The sequence below is a fragment of the Drosophila yakuba genome, chromosome 3R, assembly GCF_016746365.2.
Source record: "Drosophila yakuba strain Tai18E2 chromosome 3R, Prin_Dyak_Tai18E2_2.1, whole genome shotgun sequence".
Taxonomy (NCBI): domain Eukaryota; kingdom Metazoa; phylum Arthropoda; class Insecta; order Diptera; family Drosophilidae; genus Drosophila; species Drosophila yakuba.
The window spans coordinates 28354985-28375443 of record NC_052530.2 but is presented as its reverse complement, the minus strand read 5'-3'; the positions used below and the strand labels follow the sequence as shown (position 1 = coordinate 28375443).

General features: G+C 45.7%; 6 protein-coding genes across 10 annotated transcripts; 3 read left to right on the top strand and 3 right to left on the bottom strand.

Annotated features, from left to right (window-relative positions):
* Positions 1 to 208: 208 nt before the first annotated feature.
* Positions 209 to 2750, top strand: LOC6538769 (4-coumarate--CoA ligase 1). Its single transcript, XM_002099247.4, has 3 exons — positions 209 to 439; positions 946 to 1623; positions 1680 to 2750. Exons 2-3 carry the CDS (start codon positions 953 to 955, stop codon positions 2641 to 2643), a joined length of 1635 nt encoding a protein of 544 aa, XP_002099283.1. The 5' UTR covers positions 209 to 439; positions 946 to 952; the 3' UTR covers positions 2644 to 2750.
* On the bottom strand, positions 2680 to 9350 carry LOC6538768 (unconventional myosin-Ia). Of its 5 annotated transcripts, XM_039376770.1 has the most exons (18): positions 9277 to 9350; positions 8762 to 8964; positions 8581 to 8696; positions 7478 to 8516; positions 7337 to 7400; positions 7249 to 7262; positions 7100 to 7184; positions 6953 to 7047; positions 6738 to 6885; positions 6361 to 6683; positions 6035 to 6282; positions 5279 to 5975; positions 5146 to 5205; positions 4732 to 5063; positions 4537 to 4672; positions 4325 to 4477; positions 4137 to 4264; positions 2680 to 4006 (listed from the first exon to the last, which is right to left on the bottom strand). In XM_039376770.1, exons 2-18 carry the CDS (start codon positions 8864 to 8866, stop codon positions 3883 to 3885), a joined length of 3867 nt encoding a protein of 1288 aa, XP_039232704.1. In that variant the 5' UTR covers positions 8867 to 8964; positions 9277 to 9350; the 3' UTR covers positions 2680 to 3882. The 5 variants fall into 5 exon arrangements, 4 of the variants coding, with proteins under 4 accessions (XP_039232704.1, XP_002099282.1, XP_015049023.1 ...); XM_002099246.4 differs by having other exon boundaries at positions 8762 to 9329; XM_015193537.2 differs by lacking the exon at positions 5146 to 5205 and having other exon boundaries at positions 8762 to 9328.
* Positions 9351 to 9574: 224 nt separating this feature from the next.
* Positions 9575 to 10703, top strand: LOC6538767 (TBC1 domain family member 7). The gene is made up of 3 exons (XM_002099245.4): positions 9575 to 10205; positions 10266 to 10497; positions 10553 to 10703. Exons 1-3 carry the CDS (start codon positions 9637 to 9639, stop codon positions 10637 to 10639), a joined length of 888 nt encoding a protein of 295 aa, XP_002099281.1. The 5' UTR covers positions 9575 to 9636; the 3' UTR covers positions 10640 to 10703.
* LOC6538766 (28S ribosomal protein S24, mitochondrial) lies at positions 10548 to 11390 on the bottom strand. Its single transcript, XM_002099244.3, has 3 exons — positions 11278 to 11390; positions 11029 to 11218; positions 10548 to 10973 (listed from the first exon to the last, which is right to left on the bottom strand). Exons 1-3 carry the CDS (start codon positions 11293 to 11295, stop codon positions 10684 to 10686), a joined length of 498 nt encoding a protein of 165 aa, XP_002099280.1. The 5' UTR covers positions 11296 to 11390; the 3' UTR covers positions 10548 to 10683.
* A 418-nt stretch (positions 11391 to 11808) lies between these two features.
* Positions 11809 to 15577, top strand: LOC6538765 (adenomatous polyposis coli protein). Its single transcript, XM_002099243.4, has 3 exons — positions 11809 to 12650; positions 12712 to 14925; positions 15091 to 15577. The coding sequence occupies exons 1-3, from the start codon at positions 12015 to 12017 to the stop codon at positions 15442 to 15444; spliced, it is 3204 nt and encodes a 1067-aa protein (XP_002099279.1). The 5' UTR covers positions 11809 to 12014; the 3' UTR covers positions 15445 to 15577.
* LOC6538764 (vesicular integral-membrane protein VIP36) lies at positions 15479 to 17370 on the bottom strand. The gene is made up of 5 exons (XM_002099242.4): positions 17135 to 17370; positions 16945 to 17060; positions 16680 to 16877; positions 16295 to 16624; positions 15479 to 15962 (listed from the first exon to the last, which is right to left on the bottom strand). The coding sequence occupies exons 1-5, from the start codon at positions 17271 to 17273 to the stop codon at positions 15756 to 15758; spliced, it is 990 nt and encodes a 329-aa protein (XP_002099278.1). The 5' UTR covers positions 17274 to 17370; the 3' UTR covers positions 15479 to 15755.
* Between the last annotated feature and the right edge of the window lie 3089 nt (positions 17371 to 20459).

Below are 20459 nucleotides of genomic sequence, written 5' to 3'. Positions count from 1 at the left end.
GATATCATTTAATAATTGATAAATTAATATATTTTTAAAAAACTTGTAAAAGTTGCGAAACCAATATGCCGTAAAATTCAGTGTGTACCGCGCGTAAATAAAAATAAACACACGGCGTTGCCAGACCGTCAGCTAAAAGTTCGATAGGCATTTATCGAATGAAGATTTGAAACAGCTGTCTCTTGTTTTTCCTGCAAATTCGTACCGCACCATCCCCTGACCGATTTTCGGTTGCACTTTTCGTGTACTTTGAATGAAAAAAAAACCGAAGCCACTACTCGCGCCTGCGCAGTGGCACCGCCGGGGCTATCAAATAAGCTAATCTAATCGTTCCGTCAACGCAGCCCGACATTCCGCCCTACCATTCTCCGACGACCAGGAACAGTTAGTTTCGCACGGAAGCCGCTCCCGTTCGCATCGTAACCTAGAAAACTTTAGCGTATGTACATAAGTATATTGACGAGATTATCTGAATGATACTGAATATATTAGCGGTGTAAAACATAAACATTACAAGGTTTAAGTATTGTGCGCTTGAAAATCCAAATGTTAGACCGCAGGGGCGCCGGAAGAAGGCGCTTCATCCGCTGTGAACTGCGACCTTTGGAACCTGGACTTGCAAACATGCAGATTTCCTATAATCCACTATCTGAGATAGCGGGAACATTGTTAACATCGATGGCATGTTCGGCATAAGTAAAAGATCTGCAATTCGAATGCGATTAGATAGTCCGGGGGGTTCAAAGTATGGTTTGAAGGGTTGCTTAACTTCAACCCCTGTACCTTTTTTCTGTTACCATTTTCGAGGAAAACTTCACACTCGCCTGGGACCTATGTAGATATATTGGAATATTTTTGGGTAGATAATAAGTTCTGCTGTCCGTTATCTTGCATTATAGCTCGTTATAAAATAATTATAACTCTAATGCTTGTATCTCTCTGCAGGCACAATATGACTTCAAAGCTACTGCCCGGAAACATTGTGTACGGTGGTCCTGTGACTGAACGGGAGGCCCAGGACTCCAGATCCCTGGGCCAGTACGTCCTCGACAAGTACAAGAGCTTTGGCGACCAGACGGTGCTGGTGGATGCCGTCAATGGGGTGGAGTACACTGCCAGTTTCATGCACAAGTCCATTGTCCGGCTAGCATACATCCTTCAGAAGCTGGGAGTCAAACAAAATGACGTCGTCGGTTTGTCCAGCGAGAACAACGTCAACTTCGCCGTGGCCATGTTTGCCGGTTTTGCAGTTGGAGCTACGGTTGCTCCTCTTAACGTAACTTATTCCGATCGCGAGGTGGACCACGCGATTAACCTGTCCAAGCCCAAGATCATATTCGCCTCTAAGATCACCGTTGATCGTGTTGCCAAGGTGGCCAGCAAGAATAAGTTCGTCAAGGGCGTCATTGCGCTCAGCGGAACTTCCAAAAACTTTAAGAACATCTATGATTTTAACGAGTTGATGGACAACGACAAGTTCAAGACACAGCCTGACTTCACGAGCCCAGCGGCTAATAAGGACGCGGATGTGTCTCTTATTGTGTGCTCTTCCGGAACTACCGGACTTCCTAAAGGAGTGCAGCTAACCCAAATGAATCTACTGGCCACTCTCGACTCGCAAATGTAAGTTTAATGGTATGTTATTAAAGCATTTCTTTAAAATGTTTTTCCTTTAATAGCCAGCCCACTCTCATTCCCATGGAGGAGATCACTCTGCTCACTGTCATTCCCTGGTTCCACGCCTTTGGCTGCCTGACCCTCATCACCACTGCCTGCCGTGGCGCACGATTGGTATACCTGCCTAAGTTCGAGGAAAACCTCTTCCTCTCCGCCATCGAAAAGTATCGCGTGATGATGGCCTTCATGGTGCCGCCACTGATGGTCTTTTTGGCTAAACACCCCATCGTGGATAAGTACGATTTGTCCTCTTTGATGGTCCTGCTGTGCGGAGCAGCCCCACTGAGTCGCGAAACTGAGGATCAGATCAAGGAGCGTATTGGAGTGCCATTCATTCGACAAGGATACGGCCTCAGCGAATCAACGCTGAGTGTTCTGGTGCAGAACGATGAGTTCTGCAAGCCAGGCAGTGTGGGTGTTCTGAAGGTTGGAATCTATGCCAAGGTGATCGATCCCGACACTGGCAAGCTATTGGGAGCCAACGAGCGCGGCGAGCTCTGCTTTAAGGGCGACGGCATCATGAAGGGCTACATCGGAGACACAAAGTCCACGCAGACAGCCATCAAGGACGGTTGGTTGCATACTGGTGATATTGGCTACTATGATGATGATTTTGAGTTCTTCATCGTGGACCGCATCAAGGAGCTGATCAAGTACAAGGGATTCCAGGTGCCGCCTGCAGAGATTGAGGCTCTGTTGCTCACCAACGACAAGATTAAGGATGCTGCGGTCATTGGAAAGCCGGACGAAGAAGCTGGCGAGCTGCCTCTTGCATTTGTGGTTAAACAAGCTAACGTTCAACTGACCGAAAACGAAGTGATTCAGTTCGTCCACGAAAACGCCTCGCCTGCCAAGCGTCTGAGGGGTGGCGTGATCTTTGTTGATGAAATTCCAAAGAACCCCAGTGGCAAGATTCTGCGTCGCATTCTGAGGAACATGCTTAAGAAGCAAAAATCAAAGTTGTAAGGGGAGTTCTCCCCCTACGGGTGTGTGTACAAACAATTTACTATGTTTATGTTTTATTATTGCTAAACTTTGTTTTATAAACTACCAACTGGTTGGGTTTCGATTTACTCATATTTGGCTTTTCTTTCGAAGTATTCACTTAAAACTTAAATACAAATAAAAACTGATGGAGTTCCATGTCGCAGATACCATGTGACATCGCTGGAGCTCTAAGAACTCAACTCCAGCTTTAATTACGTAGATGGCCGAACTATCAATAACAAGTTATATATAAACAACTACATACATTCGTTCTCAACTTGTAACAAACATGTTTTCTGTATTTTCCCCAAATTGTTGTCGCTTTTATATAGACTCATTATTAATTTCGTATGGTGTATACATATATTTATATATTTATTTGAAATATTTAACTACTCATCTGCTCTGCTTTGTAAATAGTTGTTTAACATGTTTTGTTTTGCTTCGGAAAAGTTTCTATCTTGCTTTGTCGCTGCAAATTGCATATATTGGGGTTCATTTGTGTTTCCAGTATATAAAGAGGTTTATATTTCTGTCTCTAGCATTAGTTTACTAATTATTGTGTATGAAACCTTAAATGTAAGAGAAATGCCTTGGTTTCTATAACGGAAATATCATAGTTTGTGTAAAATCCTAAACACTGCTCATCCAGCACACGCGCCTACTCAAAATCCTGCTTCCAATCTTTTCGAGCTGAGCTGCTACCAGTGCTTATTTGCAGTACATACTTATTGTTGCAATGCTAATCGACTTGGTGCACGACTTACACTTAAAACTAGGTTGACAAATTAAATGAATAAATTCAGTTTTTCACTTCGTTAGTTTTCTGTTCTTTAACTTTACATAGTTAAATAAAATGGTGCAGTTTAAAATTAGCTCGCTCTGTTTTCTTTTACTCCTTGGCACAATTCTAGTTTCCTGCTTTTGGCACAATCTTGACAACAAATTGGTTACTCTGATTGTCACTTGTGAACGAAACTAAATTGTAAGTGTGAGTGTATGAATATATTGCTAAAATTGTATTTTGATCCCTGGGACCATATAAAAGTCGACTGACCCCGGCCATAGCAAAAAGCAATGTTAATTGCAATTGCATGATGACTGGCGACAGTTTTGGATACGGACCGCCGAACTCGAGCTCTGCCTAAGGCGAAGAAGATGATAACAGCAGACTCGATGAGCTACCACAAGATACACAGATTTCGATTCTGTTGTGGATCACACAATTATCTCCATGCGGTTCGCCTTGCGGGTGACCTTGGGTGGGCCTTGTGCTAAGTCCGACATGCCGCCGTATTTGAACGAGAAGATGACAGTCTGCTGGCCGAAATTCGCTTCAAATCTGTAGGGTTAGAAATTAGTATTGGTTGCCATGAACTTTGGTAAAGCTCCTTAATCGTCCTCGGATGTAGAGCAACATAGCTCCATATCCAGGGGATTTAGGTCATTGCTGATTGATTGTTAGCCCTTACTCAGTGCTTATGTGTATCTCCGGGGGTTTGCCCGTGGCATTTTGTATGACCAGAAACATTTTGGTCACAATTTCAATCACATGACCCGTTTGAAAAACGAAATCACCCTTCTTCCGTCCAAATTCAGACTGTGAAAGGAATAACTGATAATATTAGGAATTCAATTAGGAATTACACAATATGTATACCGCTTTTACGTGAAACACAGCAATGTCATCTAGGTAGGGGCTCAGAGACATTCGGTAAATCTCCGATGCAGGCACTCTGTACTTGATTTGCAGCGTTCGTTGGTCCAACAGCAAAAGCGACGACGTGGACAGCACCAGCAAAATCGGCACAAACTGAAATAATACAAACTTCGTTTTAATATTTCACTAAACATTGTAATATGCTAGCTTACCTTGCCACTGGAGCGCGCTATCTTGTTGATTATGTCTGCGAATACAACATACTGATCGTTGGTCTCGGCGCAGATCTTTTTCCACTGCTGGTTGTGTCGCAGACGCACATAGTCACCCACAAAAGGATGGCCCACACTGTAAACGAATTATTCATTGAATATTATTTTGAATAATAAAAAATAAAGAGCTGTTACCTTCTTCCATAGGAAGCCTTGCGATCCTTGAAGATTATGCTGGCCGTGACCTTCTCTCGCATTCGATTGCGTGCTGTTTGATCAAAGGAGTTCCGGTAGATGTAGCACTTCCAACGATGGTAAATGGACCTAAGATGACGAGAGGCGTCTGCGAGGAATAAGGGCGCCACTGGCCATTCGGTGGAAAGCGGGCTTAGCGTGTTGGGTGGCAGTCGCAAGGGGATTGTCAGAAGAAACTGCCTGATCTTCCACTGGCGGTAGTAGCGACCTATAATATCGATGGCCCATCTCACCTGTCGTTTGTACTTCAAGGACCGATACTCCTCGCGGGCCTAATGAAAATTAATTAAATATTAATAAATATATAGCAAAAACAAGTACTCGATAAATTAGAATAAATCATGCAATGCTTACGACACGATATAAACTCCACAAATGCCTACGACCAGTGAAGGGAATGCCAAATCGGCATTCCTATACATGCAGAAAATGAAAGTAATGCAAAGCTCATCATGCAAATTATTAGATTTCCTACAAATCTGCTTACCCGCCACGTGCGCCAGGCACTCGATATGATCATCTGGCTGTGTCGCATCCGCTGAAAGCGCTTTCTTGCGTGGTACATTCGGAACATTTTTTGAATGAGCACGGCCAGCTCGCTAATACGGATACGGCGAAACTGTTCCAACTCATATACGGTGCGGGGACTACGCACGAACACATTTTTGGTGCCGATCGTGAACTCCGCTGAGGGCAGCGGTAGGTTACGGATTATTAGGGCGATACCCTCTACCTGACTGCCACCATGAAAGTGGGGCCAAGTCAGGCTGTTGAGCAACTTATAGCGATGAAAGAACTTAACGTGCAGCAGGTGGTAGCAATGTCCAGTGCGACACAGGTGGACCAGCGGCATGAGCGACATGTAGCGCACCTGATGTTGAACAAGTGCCATGTCAAACTGGTGCGGCTGTTTACCCTCGTTGGGCTTGATACAGAACACATAGTGGGAGCGGCGATGCTTAACGATGGCCAGCAGCGTCTGCAATTGGGTGCGGATATTCGAGCTCAACGTGCTGGGCTTTTTGGTAACCTGTCGACGGGGATTCCCCTCGGGGAATAGGCTTTGCACCAACGAAAGCTTGCTCTGATAAAAGGCAGCACTTATGTATTTCGGCAGCATGTCGGAGTTCTTTTCGAGGAACCGATGTATTGAGTAGTTCACTACACTTGCATAATGACGAATCCTGAAAACAAATACATTGAGATATCATTTAAATTGAGACCATATAGCTCAAAAACATACTGAAAACACATAGAGTTGCTGCCGGTGGTCATGAAGTTGGGATGCCCCGCGCAACATTGCTGAACTCGCAAAAGCAATGCATCGTTGCTATTTAAGTGGGGTTCATTAATTAAGCTCAGTATACCATAACTGGGTTTGTCTATCAACTCGCAAATTGACTCGTTGTCGAAATAGTCAATCCGAGACCATTCCAATCCCTCGCGGATGTAGAGTTCTTGCTCCGAACGCAGCACATGAAACACAAAGTTCTGAAATTAAAAAAGGATTAATTTATATTATTAAAGGACTTTGATTCTACAGATTGCGGATGAGTCATGAGTACTTGCCTGGTGAATCTTTTCCGCGCTATAATTAATGGCAAACTGCTCAAAGGAGTTGTGGTCCAGCACTTCAAATCCATAAAAATCTAGCAATGCCAGGTTCTTCTCTCGCTGTGTTGACTTCAGAGACTCATTAATTTTGTTTACCAACCACGTGAAAAGACGGCTGTAGAGAGTGCGACAGAGCGTGTTCCGGTTGATGGCTGCTTGTCGTGCATCCATTTCGCAACCCACATCCTCTTGAGCGCTGTTCGAGCTATTCGCTCTGGTTAAGCAGTTGATGAGAATTTGGGCTTCCATATTAAGAAGCTGTGCTGTTTCTTGAACCTCTGTAAACAGAAAATTATAAAAATTATGTCGCTGGTGATTTAGTTAGTACCTACCGTAAACATTGGACACCTGACAACCCTCAGTTCCGTCAATGTTAGTAATGGGAACAAAAATAAAGTTACCCAACTTTAGAACCACTGCAATGACCCGAAAGATGGAGTTGCTCTCTTCACAACTAAGGCCCAGCACGTCTAAGGATCGCTGAAATAGAAGTGATGATTAGGTTTCGTGCATATTAATAAACCAAATTATCCGGCTAATATCTAACCTTAGTATAATGAAAATTCATGCGGTCCTCCTCCATGGCAGTTGTGTTACGAAGCAGCTCGTACTTTTCCACATTTCGATACAGCTTGAGCGATTCTAAGAAGATAACAATAAGCAGGTAGCACTTAAAAGAAGCACAACTTCTTACTTAGCAACTGGAGATCAGCTCCTAATAGTAACTGGTAAAAGATGTGAAAATTTCGCTCTCCAAGGGTAGTGTCGGTTATACGGGTCTGTAAACAAATAAAGTATTAGACTGATCATGAATAAACTAAGATAATTAAAATTCGATCAAACCTTTTCCAACATATCTTAGAAGTAGGCACGAATTAAATAAAAGTTGTCATAATACATATTTATACTTAATAGCTTCAGTTTTACTTACAGTGTGTAATGTGCACTCCCATTGGATCTCCCTTAAAATCAATTTCGATATCAAATAACTTGCCCTGAAACAATAGATTAATTTAAATCACATCAATGTTTTTCTTAAAACAAAAATATGTAAAGATTCCATTTCACTTACATATCGACTAGAGTTGTTATTTTTCAGGGTGCAGGCATTACCCATGGCCTCCAGGAACACATCTGCACAGGTGACACACTCGCGCATACGTTGCGTGGGCGATTTGTGACGCCTGTGCAGCGAAGAGCTGGCCGAGGGCGTGGGCGAAACGGAACTAGGCGGAGGAGGCGGTAGATCGCCCAGGACCTTGCTCAGCTTGTGTGCATCGTACAGCGATATACGTTGCGTGGACCCCATGAGGGAGCTTCGATCCCGTTCCCGCTCCGGCTGGCTCTCAGTCGAGTGGTGGCGCATCAGGTTGGAGCAACTGCCGCGATGCGGATGTGCCGGGTTGCTGGTGGCGGGGGCTGTGGTGGACAGGCGGCAGTTGCTGCCTCGCAGATCATCCCGCTCCTCCTTCTCCAGACTCTGAGCACGGACGCACTTGCTGTGGCCGCACTGGCGGCAACCTCCGTACACGGTGGGTACAGCATATTTCGGCGATCCCTTGACGCCCGCGGGCATGGCAGTGCAGGCGCTAACTTGGGTCTGCTGGTGCTTGAAGCACGACTTGGTCGGATGCAAGTGGTGGGCGTGCGATTCGGGAAGGCCGCTAATGTTTTCACTGCTCTTGTGGTGTGAGAAATCAAAGTCGACGATTTTCTCCCGCATGTGGCGCCTGCTTTGGCGCTCGATGCTCTCAGCCCGCGTCCGCGATCGTTGCGATGGTCCTGGCGAAGGGCTCTGCCGCCGTGAAACACTTGCTGACGGATTTTCCGCCCGATTTTTGCATATAATAAAATTGGCAGTGCCGGAGCAGCTGCTGGAGGCCCGCCTGTGGGCGTGCAGCACCAACCCGCTGGCTGAGCTGGTTGAGGATTGCTTACGCAGGACATTCGGAGTGGGGGGGCAGTGTGAGCGATCCTGTATATGGGTCAGAAAATTCACAATCATTTTAAAGGTCTCCGTTTTGCCCGCTCCGCTTTCGCCGGTGAGAAGGACGCACTGATCCTCGCTCTGATCCTTAAGCGATTGGTAAGCCAGATTTGTGAGACCATAGCTGCGATAAATGAAAGTTTTATAAGAAATGAAAATGAGTCAAACACTCCTGCAGGATAGCTTACATGTGTGGCGGCAGCTGGAAGATGCCCTTGTCGCCATAGTTGCGGACATTGTCCAGAGAGTGCTCGGATATGTGATGATATGGATTCAGAGCCACAACAGAAGTTCCAATGTAGGTCTGAAAATCGAAATATATGAAAACGTATAGAAATGTGAAGAGTTGGTAGGTCTCTAAGCACTCACATATATGTGATCGCGCTTATAGCGCTGGTGGATGTTGTTTATGAAACTATCCTCGGACAGGTTCTCCAGCAGCACCGAATCCCAGGTGCCGATTTCCTGCTCCATCGCGATTCCCAGCTCCAATTACAACAACATGCACGGCAGTAGTGACAACAACGGCAACGGCCAAAATCGAGTTCACCATTTGAATTTGAATACATTAACTGCAAACGGGGCCAAAACGAGAACGGGAACGATGGGAAGGGGAAGGGGGGTTGTTAATGGCTCCAACAATTGCATAATTTATCGCGGGCCTGCATGCATCTGGGCGAATCCGTGTTTTGATTTTCTGATTCAATTATTGATTTTCATGTGCTGGCGAGCAACAGCCTCGAGCTCGTGTTCACTCAGATATTCCGGATAGATAGCGTCCGGCTTTCTCTATCCGTAACTGCAGGACTTCCGACTGCCCTTCTACGCCTTCGTTTTTAGCGTATTATTGTCTTTATTCACGACGATTTGCACATTTTGTTTACCTTTTCAGAAAAGACATTTTTGCATCCAGTGGGTACTAGTGATGGCACAACCGTTGATGACACTATCGATTTGCCACCAATCGATTTGCATACCCTAGCATCGAGTATTATGTTTCGCCATCCGTTTGTATAGTTTTAATTAAAAATTCTATTGATTTTTATTTGAATTTTGAAATGCCCAAAATTTTACTCGCTTTAGTTTTGAAAAACAAATGTATATGTTTAATATATGTACATTAATGGTTTCAATATTATAGTTTTATGTTAACCAGGGTGTTATCACGTCGGTCATGACATTTCTTGCTCTTCGCGGTCATCGACGGGAGTCCCATCCCTATTGTTGGGATAATAAACGCAAAAATGACCACAAATACTGACGAAAGGAACTTCAGGTCCATCTACTACGAAAAATGCCAAATAAACAGCGTCGAGGAGCAAAAGTCGCTGAACAAACTTCTGCAGGATGACATACGCAACCTCAGCAAGCTAAAGCAGTTCTGCATGAACTACACGGTGCCGAACAACAATAGAAGCTATCTGTGGGCCCTGGTCATGGGTATTCTGCCGCTCCACAAAGCGTCCACGGCGTATATACGCGACCAGAGGCGCGAAATGTACGAGGATCTGCTGCGAGCTGTAACTGTGCTCCGATGTGCCGACCATAAGAAGAAGGAGCAGGTCATGCACACCATGTGGCTAATGGAGTCCAATCGACTGTGGCATGGCAATGCTAGTGCCAGTCTCCAGGCGGACGACATGCATTTCATCGAGATTGTGCGCACGTTGCTGCAAATATTCAACGACGACGTGGAAACCTACTGGATAGCAAAGGGATTCTACAAGTACACCCGCGAACTGAAGAAGGAGTGCGTCAAGCTAAAGGAGCAAACGCAGAATATGCTGAAACGCGAAGATCTGGCCTTGCTTAAGTAAGATTGCATTTGTTTTGTGCGGTACTTCAACTGATTTCCTTCCATTACTACTTATAGTCACCTGGAGCTACTGGGCCTGTTTGATGCCAATTCAACGCTGGTGGATAACTGGTACATAACCTGCTTTGCTGGTATAATCTGCACAACTGATTTGGTCAAGATATGGGACAAAGTCTGCGGGGGATCCCGGAAGATTGTTGTTTTCCTGTTTGTAGAACTAGTCAAGGACATAAGGTCCTTGATACTAAAGCAAACATCTTTAGCAGACGTCAAAAGACTGATAGAAACGGTAAGTAAATAAGAAGCCCTTTCCTAAGCCATAACTTATCAAAAATTCACTTTAGGTAAAGGATCTCGACGGTGTTATTATCGTAAACAAGGCCATCAAATCGCTACAAAACAACAGCAGCGAGGTCGAGTACACTCACTAAGTAAATCTACACTTTTATATTGGACATGTAAATAGGAAAATCAACTAAATGTATTTGAAGACCACGTCCTTTTTATCGCCCACCGTCTGCAGTTCCATGGTCACGGGACACTGCATCCAGTAGGATAGCAGTTCCTCCGTGTAGCCAATAAGGAAGTACATTTTTCGGGGGGTTATCGCCTGGCGAATAAGGGCCGCAATTCTAATAGTGTTGTGCTGCCGCTTGATGATGATCTCGGAGCAGACGAGGGCGTGCCAGGTGCCGGTGACAAACTTGCGGATGAATACATCCTCTATGGCGGTCTGGGACGGACGCAGGGCATCCTTCATCGTGGCTAAGAGAGGGGTATCATCAACATGCTTGCTTAATAAACTTTTCTCACAGCTTACATGTGTTCCATGAGTTCCACGATTTACGGTGGCCAATAAAATGCGGGGGATTGGCCATCTCATAGGTAAGCGGCCTGTTTCGCTTTGTGGTTATGCGGTATCGCCCGGATTGCACGCGACAGCACACGGAGCTGGTGTGGAATCCTGACCGGCTGAGCTGCTGCACCTCGGTCGCCACCTGGGGCACCAACTATGATGAATTGTAATTTATTTTAGCATGTAAATGTTTTTTGTTGTTATTTAACTCACCTTTTTCAGGAAGTTCATTATTTTGCGGCAGAAACAATTTTGCGTCCAGCAACAGCTGATTGACGTGACGTAACGGTTCGATAGAGATGGACAAGTGTATTGATAAATACTCGATATTATTGTTCTTAAAGGTGTAACAATAATATATGATAATAATAAATATGATTAAAATATTGTTTTAAAAAGTAGCCCACAAATAATGAAATAATAATTTGTGCAAATACTTTTTTTTTTTCAGTTTTAAAAATTAAGTCTTGGATCTCGATAGCATTGATTGAAAATCGATTTTTATTTTAGTCCTGAAGCGGGCCAGAGTTGTGAACAGTCGCTTGGAAAATATAGCTAAGTTCAGTGCTTAAAAAAAAATAAACTTATCTGATTAATAACATGCAGTTGCTTTTAATTATTTAAACAATATTTTGAGAGCTTCTGAGATAAATATTACATTATTTGTTTTAATCCCTGGCTGCGAAAGAACTCAAAAGACTCATCATTGAACTAAGCCATAACTAGCTAAAAAGTAGCTTAATCGGTAGCACTGAAGCGCTGAGCCTGCGCGCTTGGAAAATGGCTTAAACGCAGGCCATCTCGAACAAAGATCGAGGATCTCAGAACGAAAGGAACTACCTGTTGAGGCGACCTTGCCACAGGACTCTTCCAGAAGCAAAGCTATATAGGTTTATTCCCAGAAACCCTGCTATCTGAATGCACTTATAGCTGAGGATACACTCAAAGCAATGACGCTGAACGAGAGCGACGCTACTCGCCTGGAGCTGACGCGCAACTTCCTGGAGCTGTCTCGAAATCCGGAAACATGCACCGCCCTGCGCAGTTCGGACTGCATCCAGCTCCTGGTGCAGATTCTGCACGCCAACGACGAAGGCCTCTCCACGGCGAGGAAGTACGCCAGTCAGGCGCTCCACAATATCGTGCACAATAATCCGGAGGAGAAGGAGCGGCAGCGGGAGGTGAAGATGCTGCGCCTGCTGGACCAGATTCTCGACTACTGTAACTTTCTGCGCACCCAGTTGCAGAGCGGCGGTGAGGCCATCGCAGATGATGAGGATCGGCATCCGCTGGCCGCTATGAAGCTCCTTATGAAAGCTAGTTTCGATGAGGAGCACCGCCAGACCATGTGCGAACTGGGAGCCCTCAAGGCGATTCCCAATTTGGTTCACCTCGATCATGCGGTCCATGGACCGGCTACCGGTCGGGAACAGTGCAACGCCCTGAGGAGCTATGGCCTGATGGCCCTCACGAATCTCACCTTTGGGGACGAGAACGTCCATAACAAATCGTATCTGTGCGGTCAGCGGCAGTTCATGGAGGTGGTCATTGCGCAATTAAACACGGCTCCGGATGAACTGCTTCAGGTGCGTTTAATTATGGAGATTAAGGAAAAGATCGTAGTTTAATTACCTTTGCGTTCTTCAGGTTCTTGCTGGTGTGCTTCGCAATCTCTCCTGGCGCGCGGACAAACATATGAAGACTATCTTCAACGAGCTGGGCACCGTGACCTCCTTGGCTCGAGCAGCTATGCAAAACAAGAATGAGAATACTCTCAAAGCCATACTCTCAGCCCTCTGGAATCTCTCGGCGCACTGCAGCACCAACAAGGCGGAGTTTTGTGCAGTAGACGGAGCACTGGCCTTTTTGGTGGGAATGCTTAGCTACGAAGGTCCGAGTAAAACTCTTAAGATCATCGAAAATGCAGGCGGCATTCTACGAAATGTCTCCAGTCACATTGCGGTGTGTGAGCCGTACCGGCAAATCCTAAGACGGTACAATTGCCTTGCCATTCTGTTGCAACAGTTGAAATCGGAGAGCCTTACCGTGGTGAGCAACTCCTGCGGAACTCTGTGGAATCTTTCGGCGCGCTGTCCCGAGGACCAGCAATATCTCATTGACCACAATGCCATCCCGCTCTTACGAGCCCTAATCAGCTCCAAGAATTCCATGATTGCTGAGGGCAGTGCCTCGGCTCTAAAGAATCTGGTGAACTTCAGGGCTACCCAGGAGCTTATGCCCAATGGTGATGGTGGGTCTCTGCCACTAGACAAGGAAGCTGGCCATGGAGGTACGTTGCCACGGAGATTTAGCTCACTGCGCCTTAGCTCAAATCCCACGGGATCGCTTAAAAAAGTGCGACCTTCAACAGTCAGCACAACTGGCTTTCTGAACAGAAAGTGTGAGAGCCGAGAGTCCATTTACTCGGGCAAATCCGATTCTACTAAATACTCAACCAAGTCGGAGGGAGCCAAGAATCCCTTCGAAATTGTCACACCCACAGAAGAGCAGCCCATTGACTACTCCATGAAGTACATGGAGCACAAACCCAATAGCAGTAAGACCTTTGAGATCGACTTGGATCAGCCAACAGATTTCAGTGCTAGATATAAGGAGAGACGATCCGCTCAGACGGCACAGCCGGAGCTGAAGACGGAGACTAATGAGATTAGAAGTAAGGAGTTGCAACTGACCAAGTCCTCCTCGGCCACGGAGCTGCGCAATGGTCCTGGACTGGTGGCGACTTCAGCAGCTAAACAAAAAATGGCCACCGAAGCGGAGACAGAAACTGCAGAGCGACCAATAAACTACTGTGAGGAAGGCACTCCTGGCAGCTTCAGTCGCTTCGACTCGCTCAACAGCCTCACAGAGAAACCGGAGAAATGCATGGCGCCGAAAACTCCAACGAAGCCTGCTGCTCTCCCGGTACAAGCAGACGGAAGTACGCCTCAAAACATCGATTCCGCGCTAGAAACTCCACTAATGTTTTCGCGTCGCAGCTCTATGGACTCATTGGTGGGCGACGACGAAACAGTTGCTTGCGAGGACAATGGCTCCGTGATCAGTGAATACAGCCGGATGCAGAGTGGAGTAATCTCACCCTCAGAGCTGCCCGATTCACCCACCCAGAGTATGCCTCAATCTCCGAGAAGGGACAGAAAAGTGACCACACAAAATAACTTAGATACACCTGAACAGAAGCCCAGCACTGTGTTCGAGGACAAGTTGAACAGATTCCATGTGGAGCACACGCCGGCCGCCTTCTCTTGCGCCACCAGCCTAAGTAATCTGAGCATGATGGACGACGCGAATGCAAACGACATTCGAGGACAGCGTGGAAACGACATCAACGGCAATGGGGATGCTCCTCGTAGCTATTGCACGGAGGACACTCCCGCCGTGCTTTCCAAAGCGCCAAGCAATAGCGATCTCTCCATTCTGTCCATTCCGAATGATTTAAACGCAAATGAGACGCAGCCAGTGCCTGCGCCACGAGCTGATGTTCCCGGAATGGACCCTCGGATGCCGGCAGAAGATGCAATCTCTAAGATGCGCTGCGGTGGCAATGCATTGCCCAGTTATCTGCCAGTGTCGGATGAAATGAGCAAGTACTATGTGGAGGACAGTCCCTGCACGTTTTCGGTCATCTCGGGACTGTCTCATCTCACAGTTGGCTCTGCTAAGGCTGGGCCTGTTCTGAAGCTTCCCATGCGGACTGCAGAGGAGGCTCAGGCACCCAAACTTCCGCCCAGGCGCAGTGCAGTGCAGGGAGAGGTAGAACCGCGCTTACCGCCGAAGAAAAGCGACTCACTGAGCTCACTCTCCATGGACTCGGATGACGACTGCAATCTTCTAAGTCAGGTTAGAAAACTATACTTCATTCGAAACACTTCATATATTTCACTTTATAAACATTTTGTGAGACACTCGCTTAAAACCAAGTGTCTTGGTGGATTAAGAAATCGGAATGTAGATGTTGCAAACTTTTACACCCTGTATTATTAAAGTTGTTCCCCCTTTCAATAGGCCATTGCTGCGGGAAGCTGTCGACCTCAGCCCAGTGGTGCCAGCACCAGTTCCAGCCTGGCGAACGCCAGTACCAGCACTCTCTGCAGGGAAAATGGTCAGTCAAAGAAGCAGACGGAGGATGGCGATAAACCGAACTACAGCTCCGATGACTCGCTAGACGACGACGACGATGATGCGCGGTCCAAGTCGCTTTTTGAGCAGTGCATTCTGAGCGGTATGCATAAGTCCAACGATGCCTTGGAGTCGGAGGGTGAGCCGCCGGGGCAGCGCCAGGATATCAGTGCCCGGGATCGGTTTGTCAGTAACCAGGTGCGCCAGATTGAGTCCATGTTAGCTGGACGGCAGCACTAGCAGCGGATGGTTGGTTTATTAAGAAGCGCATGCATTTGTTTTGTTTAGTGGCTTTTAATCTTGTCTACGCAATAATGTTCTCACGGTCTCAATTTTCCTATAGTTCAGATTAAAAATTTGCACTTAAATTTAACTCTCCAACACGTGTAATATTATGTTTACCCTCTCTCGAAAAAATTAAGGAAACTAAAAGGGGTGAAAAGAAATGGGATACAGTCACGGTATATGTATAAATAAAAATTGGGCTCAATTGAGGTCCGGGAAACTTCTAACATGATGCTATAATGAACTAGCTCGACGGACTAGGGAGCTCAGTAGAAACGTTTTCGCGCGTTGCGATCCTTGAAGTAGGAGATGGCGAAGATGGCCACTGCAGCCGCCACGACCACAACGAAGAGGAGGATGAAGAAGATCTTGGCGTTGGACATTCCCGGCTTGGGATCTTCTTTGTGCTCGCGCGGGGGCTCGAAAGTCTTGGCATTTGGTATGATATTGGAGCGCCGGATAATCTCATCGTGCTGCGAACAAGAAAGAAAGAAAGTGGAGGGTTATTGAAACAAGAAAGTAAAGCTGGTTTTTAGTAATATGATATGAATATGAATGAACACTCATCTTTAACGAGTCATATAAAGATTAATACGATTTGCAATCAAACAGTGTGTTTGACGCCAGCTGCTAAATTATTACAAGATTTAGCAATTAAAAACAAGCTATTTATACATAAACGCAGATATTGAAACTTAAGTCCGCTTTCGGGTTCCTTGCACTCCTTATCGCTTCAGCCGAATAGCAGACAGCTAAAGTAATGCTTGCTCCCCTTCCGATGTTTGCAAAACAAATGTGAACTTACATTTACGTTCGAGTCCAGGTCGTAGAACTTGAAGGTGTGGATGTCGTGATTATCGGACAGATCACCCGTCGTTGCTGACATGCCGAAGTGGTAACCCGTGGGTAGCTCCACGTTGGCCACTACAAAGCAGCTCTTCCATTCGTTGCGGTTTTCCAGATCTGTGGACACCGACAGAATGTCGTTTTCGTATCGAATGCTAACCAGCGTCTCGTACTCCACATTTCGGAAGCGAACTTCGCAGCCGGCCAGCTGAGTGTGCGTTCCATCGCGATCGTGGTCGTAGCTCCAGCTGCCATTGTTCACCATGGCGCTGAGATAGGGATGTTGGTGCTACAAATATCAGATTAATATAGCTATTGAAAATACCAAGTCTTGCGGTTTATACATTGTGTGGACCATTGTGATTGCTGTAGGTGTCCAGAATGATGGCCAGTCCGGAGAAGTGATCCTTGCTGCCAAAGACCGGTCCGGTTTGCATGCGCTCCTTTGTGTACCAAATGGCGAATCCGTCGCCAAACAGTTCAGTTCCCTTGCCGTGCACCTTGAAGCCCACATGCACCTCCCAATTGCGAGTCATCACGGGCTTTGGATATAACACAATAATTATAGAACATCCAAAGTCGCGGGGCGAGACCAGCGCTCATGCTTACCGAGTAGTTCCAAAGGGCACCGCTCTTGGACTGCAAGTCCGGCGTCAGTCTTATATAGTTGCTGGTCACCATCGTGTTACCCAGGAAGTCCCAGTGTGGCAGGATGACGCCTACGCCTGAAAGGAGGCATAAGCCACGTTAGAGGTACACGTACTCTCCATATCATCATCACCTGTGACCAATTACCCACCTTGGAATGGACGCACTAGACTGTGCTCCCGCTTCATGTACTCCGGCTCCCTGGGCATATCCTCGCCGAGCGCCGCGAACGGTGCGACGAGGAGCGCCAGCAGCGCCAGGGAACAGTGTGCGCGCGTCGGTTTGGTCATGGCTGCATTCGGTGGCCCACTTGGATGAAACTACATACACGGAAAATAATATTTGCAGACAAATTTTTTTCGCCGGCCTATTAGTGGTGGGCAACCGTGAGTCACTTACTGTGATTGGCAACTATCGGCGGCTCATCGATTTCAAGTCACGCCGTATTGCTGAGCTGTTATCGAAAGTGACTATCAACCGTTATCGGAGATTATTATCAAATTTTAATAGTTAAATTTATCTTTAGAAAATATTGTTTCTCTTTCGCTATAAGGAAAGTAAAATTCAACATTTCCTTTATATTTCTAACCAGTTAACGGCCTCTATATGTGACTTCTTTTACATATTTTAGTTCTGTCAATTTAATAAATAATTTAAATTGGTTATTAAATAGTGAACTGATAATTTGTCAGCCTTTTGGGTCTTTAATTATTTGTGCATGTTTATCGTTGTCAATAAATGTGGCACAATTTTGCCAACTACAAGTGCGCTGCGGAAGTGCAGCTTAGACTGTAAAATTGATGAATGCAAATTATTGTTTTGGACAGTTTCCCCCCAATTTGGCGCATAATTCCCGCGTCCAACCAGTTTGCATATTAATAGCTTTCAAACGGATTACAACGCCAACAACCACAAACAGCCCGTTTGTCACGGTGCGAGACGTTTTTATGGCTTATTGCACACGCACATTGGCGCCTTCACGCCTCGGGTCTTGCGGCGCATGGATCTCAGCTGGTGGAAATCGGGCAGGAAAACCAGTTCGAGTGCGCCAAGAGTTTTCCTCCTCGGCGTGCGTTAGGCGCCGCCTTTTGGGGGTCATTGTCAAGGTCGCTGGTCGTGAGAATGTTGCGACTACCAATGCAAATGCGGCAGGAACTTTGGCATGCAGCTGCATCGGATACATATGTACATCGGATTTGGTTTCGGAATTATAATGATGCGATTCAAATGCACATTTGGGCACAATTAGACGTGTGCGGCTAACGGTGCAAGATGTGTCACCTGTGAAAGGCGGCAGAGGTTGCTTCCTCAACACGCCGCTAATTGGCATATAACGTGCCTAATTATATCAGTCATTTATGAAATCATTTCACTTTTCACCTCCCTCGAGCAACAACAACTACAGCTGCCTTTTTCGAGCCAGTTTCCGCTGAGATTATACTTTTTTTTGCATTTGTTTTTGCTTTTCTGACCGCCTCATTCGTTCTTGTCGCCCCGATCCGATATATATTTGACTCACCTGTGCCGGATCGACTTCCTCATGGTTGCGAGGAGTGAGATATGGCGGTTATTTTCGATTTCGATTTCGGGGAGTGGCAGCCCAAAAGCTCCCTAATGAAAGTTGGGGATGATTAATGATAAATGCTTGAGCCGAGTTTCCCAACAGGATGTGTGCTCATTATCATGCTTAGAACATCGCATCATCATCTGGTTATTTTTAGCATACCCGAGAAGATCAAATCTGGCAATTAGTAGTTCGCTTAAAAGCTCATTTATAAACTACAGCTATCGGCTGTCATGTGCGGACAAGTTGAGAGTTGAGGCCCAAACAAGCAGCACTTTTCAAATCCAATTCCTCAAAGTGGCAATAACCCGGGGAACTGGTCAAGACAGGCCAAATCTGAGGCCGCTCGGTGATTGATAACCTGCTGCCGAATCTAACCGAATCTGGCCAAATCAAAGAAAGCGAGTCCGCAATACCCAATACACTGGCGCAAGGCAATTGGCTAATTGATTCAGCATAAATCAATGGCAATCAACAATTAGCCGCATTAATTGCCTCGCTTACAGCAATTGTATCTGAACTTGACCCTCTCGCCGTGGAGTGAAGACAATGCAAAAACCGAAGAGAACAGAACGGAACGGAACGGAAGGCCAGTTGGACAATGCGCAAGTACCCTGGCCAAATGGCTGATCGTCGATCATGGAGTCGACTGCAGGGGATTACCCTAGTTTTCAGTTATAAGAGGTATCTACAACTATGTCTGAAAATGTTCTTAAATAAGTTAAGCATAAGCAGAATGTTAGCTATTTAGTAATTTTGAATTTACCCAAATAATTAATATATATTTATTACAAAGCAATGCTTAACTATTTAATCCTCTTAAAACAGCTAAAGAGCTCCTAAAATGTTTTGCATATGCAAATAATCTAATAAAGACCATAATTTAGCAACTATTACCTTTTTCGAAGAGTATCGCTTGTTAGTCAATCATTTCGACTTTGGCGGTTGCAGCTATCCAAGGAGCTTTTGTGGCCAGCTGTGATTTGAACTTGAACTTGCTGCCGCTTCAGCTGCCTGCAGTCCCCTCTATTCCCAGTCCCCTTAAAAAAAAAAAGCCAACACAAAAAGTACAACACGAACACATTGCTGGCATAGCAGCAAACAAGTGTGCAAATCGTATAAGATTAAAGCTAATCAAGCATGACAGGCATTCCTCATGAATTTCACATTTATCGCGATACATATTTTTTTTAAGGGCCACACGGCGGCAAATGTCAATCGTTTAACGATACACTTAAGTTGTGGGAATAAAAAAAAATTTAAAATAAAAAATGCCGCCGGATTCTAAGCGGCTCGGAATTCTACGCTTCCGGCCGAGAACGAGCGTATTGTGAGCACATAATTATGATTCAGATTATGCATAATGCCACTCTTAATCACTGAAGCGAACGTAACGCGTAAATTGTCATTTAAATCAAACGAATATCCAGCAAATTTTTTCACGGTCAAGTGGAAGTGCCAGAGCCGGAAGAAATTGCCAAATGCCACGCTTTGAGCCATGTTTGCTATGATGTTTTCACCTGCAATCAAGTCAAGGTGCTGCCAGCTTTCCAATTACATATGCTAGATACACCGATTTGCATAAGCATCGCCAGCTGATCGACTCGTTTTGTGTGCACCCCAAACCCACCCCAAAACTGGTTACCGGAACCAAGACGATGAATATTGATTCGCTAGAAAGTTGAATTCGCTACCGCCACTGCAGTTTGCCCATTAACATTAACATGAACATTAACCTATACCGACGATTCCCTTGCAGAGAACAAACATCACGTGGCCGGGGGTGAATGCAAAAACCGAATAGCACGTAGCCCCAACGACAACAGAGTCATAAACAAAACAAAAAAACAAAAAAAAAACTCACTCAAATCGCGCGCCAAACACAGAAAACAAAAACCCACTCAAAACAAAC

What these genes read in the sequence shown, in the direction of transcription:
- LOC6538768 (XM_039376770.1), bottom strand. Translation starts at nt 8,866, where the DNA reads ATGGAGCAGGAAATCGGCACCTGGGATTCGGTGCTGCTGGAGAACCTG. An exon ending in GCGCGGAAAAGATTCACCAG is followed by an intron (nt 6,283 to 6,360) that starts GCAAGTACTCAT and finishes TTTTAATTTCAG; the next exon opens with AACTTTGTGTTTCATGTGCT. An exon ending in CTGTGTTTCACGTAAAAGCG is followed by an intron (nt 4,265 to 4,324) that starts GTATACATATTG and finishes TTCCTTTCACAG; the next exon opens with TCTGAATTTGGACGGAAGAA.
- LOC6538765 (XM_002099243.4), top strand. Translation starts at nt 12,015, where the DNA reads ATGACGCTGAACGAGAGCGACGCTACTCGCCTGGAGCTGACGCGCAAC. An exon ending in CTCCGGATGAACTGCTTCAG is followed by an intron (nt 12,651 to 12,711) that starts GTGCGTTTAATT and finishes TGCGTTCTTCAG; the next exon opens with GTTCTTGCTGGTGTGCTTCG. An exon ending in ACTGCAATCTTCTAAGTCAG is followed by an intron (nt 14,926 to 15,090) that starts GTTAGAAAACTA and finishes CCCTTTCAATAG; the next exon opens with GCCATTGCTGCGGGAAGCTG.
- LOC6538769 (XM_002099247.4), top strand. Translation starts at nt 953, where the DNA reads ATGACTTCAAAGCTACTGCCCGGAAACATTGTGTACGGTGGTCCTGTG. An exon ending in GCCACTCTCGACTCGCAAAT is followed by an intron (nt 1,624 to 1,679) that starts GTAAGTTTAATG and finishes TTCCTTTAATAG; the next exon opens with CCAGCCCACTCTCATTCCCA.
- LOC6538767 (XM_002099245.4), top strand. Translation starts at nt 9,637, where the DNA reads ATGACCACAAATACTGACGAAAGGAACTTCAGGTCCATCTACTACGAA. An exon ending in GAAGATCTGGCCTTGCTTAA is followed by an intron (nt 10,206 to 10,265) that starts GTAAGATTGCAT and finishes TACTACTTATAG; the next exon opens with TCACCTGGAGCTACTGGGCC. An exon ending in TCAAAAGACTGATAGAAACG is followed by an intron (nt 10,498 to 10,552) that starts GTAAGTAAATAA and finishes AATTCACTTTAG; the next exon opens with GTAAAGGATCTCGACGGTGT.
- LOC6538766 (XM_002099244.3), bottom strand. An exon ending in GTGGAACTCATGGAACACAT is followed by an intron (nt 10,974 to 11,028) that starts GTAAGCTGTGAG and finishes CCCCTCTCTTAG; the next exon opens with CCACGATGAAGGATGCCCTG.
- LOC6538764 (XM_002099242.4), bottom strand. Translation starts at nt 17,273, where the DNA reads ATGACCAAACCGACGCGCGCACACTGTTCCCTGGCGCTGCTGGCGCTC. An exon ending in TCTAGTGCGTCCATTCCAAG is followed by an intron (nt 17,061 to 17,134) that starts GTGGGTAATTGG and finishes GCCTCCTTTCAG; the next exon opens with GCGTAGGCGTCATCCTGCCA. An exon ending in ACCTGGACTCGAACGTAAAT is followed by an intron (nt 15,963 to 16,294) that starts GTAAGTTCACAT and finishes TCTTGTTCGCAG; the next exon opens with CACGATGAGATTATCCGGCG.